The sequence below is a fragment of the Eurytemora carolleeae genome, unplaced genomic scaffold, assembly GCF_000591075.1.
Source record: "Eurytemora carolleeae unplaced genomic scaffold, Eaff_2.0 scaffold279, whole genome shotgun sequence".
In the NCBI taxonomy this organism is placed as follows: Eukaryota; Metazoa; Arthropoda; class Copepoda; order Calanoida; family Temoridae; genus Eurytemora; species Eurytemora carolleeae.
In genome coordinates this window covers 279,752-288,712 of record NW_019396265.1, presented here as the reverse complement: position 1 = coordinate 288,712, position 8,961 = coordinate 279,752, and the positions used below count along the sequence as shown (strand labels likewise).

The 8,961-nt window shown below is 33.1% G+C and overlaps 2 protein-coding genes and 1 long non-coding RNA gene across 3 annotated transcripts in view; 2 read left to right on the top strand and 1 right to left on the bottom strand.

Moving 5' to 3' along the window:
- On the bottom strand, window positions 1–439 carry LOC111699690 (uncharacterized). The gene is made up of 2 exons (XR_002764796.1): window positions 348–439; window positions 1–280 (listed from the first exon to the last, which is right to left on the bottom strand). It is a non-coding gene; the product is annotated as an uncharacterized LOC111699690 (long non-coding RNA).
- Window positions 1–2,578, top strand: part of LOC111699686 (nucleotide exchange factor SIL1) — a 7,538-nt gene extending 4,960 nt beyond the window's left edge. Inside the window, exons 8-9 of the mRNA XM_023470410.1 lie at window positions 410–533; window positions 2,369–2,578. Of these exons, the coding sequence (XP_023326178.1) occupies window positions 410–533; window positions 2,369–2,521 (277 nt within the window). The 3' untranslated portion in view covers window positions 2,522–2,578. The remainder of the gene's footprint in view (window positions 1–409; window positions 534–2,368) is intronic.
- A 714-nt stretch (window positions 2,579–3,292) lies between these two features.
- Window positions 3,293–8,961, top strand: part of LOC111699682 (protein zyg-11 homolog B) — a 7,115-nt gene continuing 1,446 nt past the window's right edge. The window contains exons 1-11 of the mRNA XM_023470407.1: window positions 3,293–3,511; window positions 3,648–4,292; window positions 4,420–4,585; window positions 4,660–4,800; window positions 5,158–5,321; window positions 5,889–6,065; window positions 6,260–6,310; window positions 7,231–7,336; window positions 7,755–7,936; window positions 8,233–8,396; window positions 8,774–8,882. Of these exons, the coding sequence (XP_023326175.1) occupies window positions 3,455–3,511; window positions 3,648–4,292; window positions 4,420–4,585; window positions 4,660–4,800; window positions 5,158–5,321; window positions 5,889–6,065; window positions 6,260–6,310; window positions 7,231–7,336; window positions 7,755–7,936; window positions 8,233–8,396; window positions 8,774–8,882 (1,962 nt within the window). The 5' untranslated portion in view covers window positions 3,293–3,454. The remainder of the gene's footprint in view (window positions 3,512–3,647; window positions 4,293–4,419; window positions 4,586–4,659; window positions 4,801–5,157; window positions 5,322–5,888; window positions 6,066–6,259; window positions 6,311–7,230; window positions 7,337–7,754; window positions 7,937–8,232; window positions 8,397–8,773; window positions 8,883–8,961) is intronic.

Genomic DNA, 8,961 nt, shown 5'->3' with positions numbered 1-8,961 from the left:
AAATATTGGCTAAATATCTTTTAGATAAAATCCATATAAAATTCATGGTTCTGAATATAAAATGTTTATGATTTCAGACAGTAAACTCAAAAGTTTTACATTTAAGTTTTAAGAATGAATTTTCATTTAAATAGTTTTGAAGATTTTTTGAGTAAATATTTACTTTGACAATTAAACAAGATCAAATATAATCAGATTGAATCTTGCTTCTATATCTTCAATCTTCAGGTCTTGAATCATCTATAGGATCATCCGAAGGGTTTACCGAATCGTCTTCAACCTATACAGTAGAATTTACAGTTTTTTTATGAAATGTCTTTCTATGAAATGTCTTTCTATGAAATGACCTGACGCCCTAAATGCTAACACACAAAATTGATGTTGAAGTTGAAGTTTGCAATTCTTACAGGGAGGATATCTTGTCCACGGTTTCAGATGAGTTTCCCTTGAGAGTAGAGCATGATTATATTGAGAAGATTGTTACTGCTATGCTTAAGATGAAGGATCAGTGTCAGACTGAGTTCAAACAGAAGGTTAGAATATTTTCGTGTTCTTAAACATAATTAGCATTTGATCAAATGTTTTTTGTTATACGATCTAAATTGAAATTTGACATAAATGTGACATTTTAAGTTTAGATATAAGACCTTTAAAAATATATAAGATTATTGACTAAAAAATAAGTATTGAAAATTTGAAATTTCTATTTGAACATTTGCCTTGTCTGTCTGTCATGGTTTGTATCCAAATAACGTTGCACTTGCAGCAGTTTAACCGATTGAACCTCAATTTGTTGTAAACAGGGTTGGCACAAAAAACCAGCCTAAAAAAAAAACAATAAAACCCACTTATTGCCATTTCTTCACTCTTAAAATGATAAAATGAAGGGAAAAAAATATTTTTTATTTAATTGTAAACTGTAATTCAGTATTTTTTTAAATGGTTTTGTTTTATGTCCAATTCTTTAAAAGGTTTAAATATCCCTTCTTTAACTAGCCGCCGCCCCCCTCCCGTCGTTAATTAGATCGACCACGACTTTATACACATAAATATAACCAGTTTTTAATCTTCCTGACAGAAATAATCTCAATGAATAAAATTTGTCTGAAAAGTTTTTATAAAAAGTAAATATTTGCAAATTATCTTTTTTCCATCTCATGATCTGAGTTCGTTTCCCTTTTGTCCATTTGAAAGCCCAATTTTTTTTTAATCTTTTTTGTTTGTTTATTTTCTAGTGGTTTTAACATTTTTTTATCGATTTTGATGGTTATTTATTGTTAAACTGACGAGGGTTCACCCAGACCCAAATATAAATGGGAACTAACATGTACAGAGGTTTGGTCCATCACCATCATCGAATTTTAAATGATTAACTCTTCAAGAAATAGCAACCATATTGATTTTTAGGGAGTTTACAGCACTAAAACTGAGACATTTATTCATTTCCTAAGGCTTAAACCAATGATCTTAAAGAAGTTAATGTAGTACAAAAAAATATATTTAATTAATCAAAATAGTCAACTTAGTCACTCTGGTCTTCAAGACAGTTTCGAGTTTTAGACCAGACAAATCCAATTGTAGAAAACTTTTGGAGCAATCGATTATCTGCAGTGCTTGGTTTTTTTTTATAACAAGTATCAAGGATATTGAAAACCCCGAGAAGATACTCAGAAATAAATCAGAGTTTTCAAAATTTGTTGCGATAGAACAAATAACCCTTTGTCATTTTTATGTATGAATGAGCTGAAGTTTTTCGGTATTTATCGGTGGTACCTTCCTTCATGAATTAATCTGAATAGTGAATAGCCCCACCCCCAATCAGAAATATGTATCCCAGTGAGAAAATAGAATGAAGTCTGAAATTTAAAGAACTATACTATAAAAAAATTGCACTATTTCCACTTTGAAGAAGGAAGGTGATATTATTGTATTTGAAGAGTATTTATATATGATTGATTATAGCCTATTATCGTACAACAATATTATTATTTTCACAACTATAAAGATTTATTACTATGAATTAGTGTGAATTGTTGTAGGTTTCAACTAATTTCAAATGGAAAAACCCAAAAATTAAGCCCCCCCCCCCCCAAAAAAAAAAATAAACCCAATAAATTCCACTGGGCTGTGTTTTTTTATATTTTTTTTAAACCTGGCTTTTTTTCTAACCCTAATTGTAAACCTTGCATGAACACAGGGAAAATATTTTTTAAATTCACAAAAATAAACTAGGAAAATCCGCAAAAGTTTTGAGTGTTAATCATTTAAACTCTTAGTGTAAGTAAATAATATTTGTACGTACATATGTACAATTGTACACATGAACATTGAACATCAGGCAGTTGTCTAATCTCTTTCTACACTTCAGGATGTTCTGGATAAACTGAACCAACTGGCGGGCAAATATAAAGAACTAAGTAACCGTGAACTGATACAGGATGATACAGATATATACTTCAGTTCTCTTCTTCAGATCATAAATTCAATTCTTGCCACAGGAGTTGGCAAAACAGAACTATGAACACTAAACACTTTGCTAAACACTTTGTAAACACGTGAATAAATGTTTTTAGCTTTACTTATTAATTAATGCAATTACATATACAGGGTATCCCGATAAACATAAGAATTGGCTCACGATCGTCTTTGTGATGTCTTCTAGGAAAGTTGTTGTCAATATTATGTTGGGCCGACAAGAGTTGTTAGTTTATGTTTCGATGGTTGTACTTTTGTAAATGAGAAAAGTCTATCTCTCTTTAAAGATACAACGTGAAGAAAGTACGTTTTAAAAGCTATAAGACGCACAAGTTTTGTTGATACGCTGTCATTGATCAAATATAGGTAATAAGATACGGAATAAGCCATCTCATAATTCTTATGTGTTTTGGCACACCCTGTACGAAATCAGGTTGGGATTTGAGACTTGAACTCCTTGAACTTGGTTTGCAGTCTTTTTATTAAAGATTCAGTCAAGGAATTCTTTAATTGGTGTTGACAAAATGGTAAAATTCTAGTCCTCACTTTAAAATTTTTCAAAAATTCCTTTCTTGTCCTAATTAGACCGCGTCAATGGGTCTATAATTTACGATTTAGGGACAAATCAGAAAATTTAAGAAAAACTAATCATTTTTGAAAAATAAATTAAGGCTTATAGATAAAAGCTTTTTCAGAAAATGCTAGATTTTTCGAGTATTACGTGCGTAATTTGGCGTTAAAGATAAGAGATAATCTAAAAAGATATGGGACGTTCTGTATGTAAAAGTAACTCTACGCGGCATTCCTTGTTGTTCTACGCAGTTTAGTATAATAGAAGAAGCCTGGAGAAAATAAAACTTAGCTGTTGAACTAGCGGTAGGTACACACAGCTATAGAATTCAGTAAGGCCTATATACGAAATTAAACTGGCGCAATAGTTACGTAAAAAGATTAAATTTATAAAGAAAATATTAGAAAAATGTTGGATATTTCTGACCCGGAGAGTTCATTGATACATAATCCACCAACTTTACAGGTATATTGATAAACTTTATTTTTTTGTTAATAGTAATAATTTTATCTTAAAACCACAATTTCAATGTCACATGGGTTTTGATTATTTTATAGTTTTTATTTGAAAACTTCAGTTTGTTTCATACTCTCTTTTGTAGGATGCAAGCTTATGTTTTATCTGCAACAACATCGATAGAATCTGCTGTATTGAGAGATCAGGAGTTAGTGGAGAGGCTAAACTTAGATTTAAACAACAAATATTTTTCCATACTGAACTATCCGAACAGTTACTTATGAAACTTTGTGAGCTTAGGAAGCTTGATGATTTGATGCTGACGGTGTTTAACACTGATACAACTAGGCTAAAACAAGTGAAACTCAACGATGCTTCAAAACTATCCTTAAAAGGATTAAGAACTTTAAAAGGGCACAAGATCCTGGAGCTAGAAGCCATGGGGTTAACCAGGGCAACTGTGACAGATTTGATCAGCTGTCTTGGAGAATGGAGTTTACAGAACTTGAGGCTTCTCAACGTTTCCAACTCTACCTTCATGGACAGTAACAAGTTCTGTGTTGTAGTTGCGTTGTCTAAACTCCGGAACCTCCAGATTTTAAACGTTTCTAGGACGGAGTTTAACAAGACGAGTCTGGAGCTAGTGGTTGAAGATCTACCTAGATTAGAGAGTTTGAACATCAGTTGTTCTCATGTTAATGATATCTCAGCCCTGAGAAAATGCAGGACGAGGTTGAAGGTTCTCTCCATGTCAGGACTTAAATTCCCTCTCTCCGTCAGTGAAACTATTGTAAGTAGCAAATTACGAGTGATCTTTTTTTGTAATAAAATTCTTTATATTGAAATATTCGATATATATTACTTATCTTTTCGATACTTAGGTTATGGTTATTGTGTAATGTATATCAATTGTACAGGTTGATATTTTGACCGGACTGACTGGTCTGGTTCATCTTGATGTATCTGATGATACCGACTCCAGGGAACCTTGTGATATTCTCTCTTCCGGAGCTAGGTTCAAGATTTCTAAACTTCTCCGAAAATACGAGTCTTTACCAAACCTTCATTCCATGGATATATCAGGTTAGAAACTTTATTGCCTTCTCGGGTTATCTCTTGACCCCCCCCCCTTGAATCTTAACTGACTCCTTGTTAAGGGAAAGAGGAGATAAACACTAACGAGCTGGTGGAGTTCCTTGCTTGTCACAAGCTCCGGTTTCTTGGTTTAGCACTGAGCGAGGTTTGCAGAGATCCTATGTTTACAGATTCAACAAGTGAACCCTACTTCGGAGATATTGGTAAGACAAATTACACGTAGAACTTTTTTTGCATTATTCCAGATAAGGTTTCTTTAATGTCAATTAGAGCTAAACGTTATCAGAATTCTAGATGACCTCTCAGTTATTGACAAATTTTTAGCAATCATGTTAAAATTCTTCTCATGAACAACTTTTTTGCGTAATAAATTTAGTACAAATTACAAGATATTCGTTAAACGACATTAAAAATCAAAATTCCCCATACTCCTCAAGGTGAACTTTTAAACCCATTTAAAAAGATAAAAAAAAATTTGAGACTAAATTGTTTTGTTTTTCTCATTGATGTTTATGCAGAAAGAGTAAATCCCAATTTTGTTGTATATTCTTGTTTTTCAGTGATAGCAGGGTTCGGGTCGGAGAATCAAATTCTTGAAGCTCTGCATCGGTATTTAGATCGTCCATACTACATTCAGAAAACTTTATATCATCTGTTCAAGATGACAACTGGGAACTATGAACCAGCCATAGATATCACAGTTCCCAGAATAGATATTATCAAGGTCAGAAATTGAATACAATAAACATTAGAATTAAGTGACGACATACATATCGTTTTCCATCCACGTGGCATTCCTTCACTTGTTAATTTACATATTAAATAATGTTTCAGTGAAAATCTATAAATAAATTTTGCTTGTCTGTTTGTTTGTTTTGTATCCAATAAATGTCAAAACGACTGAACCGATCGGGCCCAAATTTTTTGTGGGACATCACGTGACCACAGGGAAGGTTTATGAATGATAAAAAAATTTTAAAATGTGTTTTAAAGGTTTTTAATTTTGTAAAAAAATTAAATTCTTGAAAATCCGCGAATTTTTTTTTTAAATCCGCAAAAAAATATTCTTCTTTGTTTTAAAATGTAAACAAAAAGAACGTGTTCACAATTTAAATAAAAGATGTTTGCGAAGCGCACTAAAAGCCTAGTAACTTAAATTTCAATACCTTAGCTAATTGAATTGCCTAAATATGACAATTTTCATTCTGTTTCTTAAATCTCAAGTTTATTTGGACACACTTTAGCTGTCAACTATTCACAAGACTCGGTATTTTTCAATTATTTCTCTCAGATGGTGTTATCCTGTGCTAAGAAATATCCAACTGTACTTCCGATACAGATGGCAGTAACTGCATGTCTGTTCAACCTCTCTAAGGCAGATCTGTGCTCCCGGATTCATCCTGGAGTTCTCAAGGAGATCGTTCAAATAGATTTAGACGCCATGGAAACCTTTCCACAGCACCAGCAGGTAAATAAGCATTCATCTATATAATAAAACAAGATATTCATATATATGTTGCCTATAGCCGGTCAAACGGCTGGACCAAATGGGCTGAAATTTTTTGTGGACACTCATGGCTGGCCGTTTTAGGCTAAAAGAACGCCAAACCCTTGAGCTCGTTTTAAATTTTTCACAATGTAATTTTAATATTTTTGTTTTAGCTTCAGAAGAACGTGTTGCTAACAATAGATAATAATAGAATACTGCAAGAGGTAGGATAATATTTTGTTTGCTTTTTTTTTCGATGGAAATATGTTAATGCAATATTCCTGGTTTTTTCTGCGTCTATAAATTAAATGTCGAATATAAATTTTTCATGTTTAATTTGACTTGTATGTTAAACTAGTCCTAGATTGTCTCTGCTTTCCTGGCAATTTAAATATTGTCTCTAGGTTGGATTTGACAAGTATAGATGTGTAAACCTTGTCCTTGTTCTTCTCTGCTCCTGGCAGTATAAATATTGTATAAAATATTTTCTTTATGTTGAGTTTGACAAGTATAGCTGTGTAAAACTAGTCCTAGATTGTCTGCTCCTGGCAGTATAAATATTGTGTTTAGGTTGGGTTTTACAAGTATAGATGTGTAAACCTTGTCCTTGATTGTCTCTGCTCCTGGCAGTATAAATATTGTCTCTAGGTTGAGTTTGACAAGTATAGCTGTGTAAAACTAGTCCTAGATTGTCTGCTCCTGGCAGTATAAATATTGTCTCTAGGTTGGGTTTGACAAGTATAGATGTGTAAACCTTGTCCTTGATTGTCTCTGCTCCTGGCAGTATAAATATTGTCTCTAGGTTGAGTTTGACAAGTATAGCTGTGTAAAACTAGTATATTGTCTCTAGGTTGGGTTTGACAAGTATAGATGTGTAAACCTTGTCCTTGATTGTCTCTGCTCCTGGCAGTATAAATATTGTCTCTAGGTTGATAGGTTGAGTTTGACAAGTATAGATGTTTAAAACTAGTCCTTGATTGTCTATGCTCCTGGCAGTAAAAAATATCTTCTTTATGTTGAGTTTGACAAGTATAGCTGTGTAAAACTAGTCCTAAATTGTCTCTGCTCCTGGCAGTCCAAATATTGTCTTTAGGTTGAATTTGACAAGTATAGATGTGTAAAACTACTCCTTGATTGTCTTTAGGTTGAATTTGACAAGTATAGATGTGTAAAACTAGTCCTTGATTGTCTTTGCTCCTGGCAGGACAACTCTATGAACAGGATGTCGGTGGAGATCTGCTCAATTCTAGGTATTCGACATTTATTGAGCCTTGCCTGATAATCAATCGTCAAGATTTGAATTGAAGTTTTCTTTAAGTGTCTATTTCTGGGTTTTCTTTCAATTTTTCAATTTTTATTCAGCCTGAGCTTGAAACTTTTGATGGATGGAATGAGTTAATTAAACATGTTCTCTTCTCGCCGGATTAAAACTGTAGAAATGACCACTATGAGAACGATTAGTATCCCAACTCCAGGATGTTTTAAAATACTCTCCCGCGTTTACATATTTTAATGTAAATTATACTCGAGATTATCCTTTTCCCTCTTCCCCTGCACAATAAGAAAATACTTACGTTTCAAAATATGTCATGTCATTAAAAAAATATAATAAGACTTATATGAGGAAGGAAATATTTGAAATAATTAAAAATAAATCTCTGTATTTAGCTGCAAAGATCTCTACAGAGGAGATCAGTGAACTAAGTGAGTTGAGTTCTCAGGCAAACTATATGAAGAAACTTCTCTCTATTGTCCGCGAAAGAACCCAGGACTCTGTTATAGATATTACAATGAAACTAACTCTCTCTGCTCTATGGAACTTGACCGATGAATCTCCTAAAACTTGTCAGGTCAGAATTCAAACAAAGAAATGAAGTGTGAACAGACCTAATTGGATAACTTCCTAGTCATTACATAAAGAGTAGACCCACTGTCATTCAGATATATAATGATTTATACAAAATAGCTCAGCTTTTGAACAGTTTATTTTAGTGAAATTTCAAGCTCTGTTTGAAATGTTTGTTGCTGTTATTAAGAACTAGTTCATGAGCTTCACGTGAAAGATTATCTTCTCGAACGATTTATGAAATAGTTTAATTGATTTAGAATGATGAATAAAAACTTGATTTTATTGCTAGTTATCTAGGCGTTCCTTGATGAGAACGGGATGGAGTTGTTTATCGAAGTATTAAACCTGTTCCCTGGAGAACTAGCGATAGAAACCAAGGTTCTTGGACTCTTCAACAATATTGCCGAGGTTCCATCTCTTCGGAGATACTTAATGGTTAATCCTTTCATACAAACACTGAGGTAATTACTAAATATGTCCCGCAATACAATTTGTTCAAAAATTCTCCATCTAACGTACGTTATAGATTGCAATTCAGTCCACTATATTTCTTTACCCATGGATGGACACATTTCTTTAGTTCTAAAAGTTTGTCTGGTGAATTCGGTGAATGTTTGTAAGTTACCTTGATAAAACGGTTAACAGAATGGGGATTTGATTAGATTGTTTTCTTAGGATTCTTAAAACCCTGAAAAGTAAATTTTTCACGGTTATGCAAACTGCAAAGTCACACGCCACATTGTGAGAAAGGTTTTAAAATTAATAATATATATACATAGATTATGTATGATAACAAGAAAAAAAAATGTGCGATATTCATACAAAACCTATATTTTAGGAATCTCCTTCATTCTTCCAGTATAGAGGTTTCCTACTTCGCGGCTGGAATAGTAGCTCACCTATCCAGTAATTCTCTGGACCAGTGGTCGCATCTTCTCATATCAAAGGTAGAACTTTAGCGCATCTATTGTTTTCTGTCGGAGTCGCAGTCATCAGAGGCGTGTTGGAGGTTAAGAGTATTAAAGA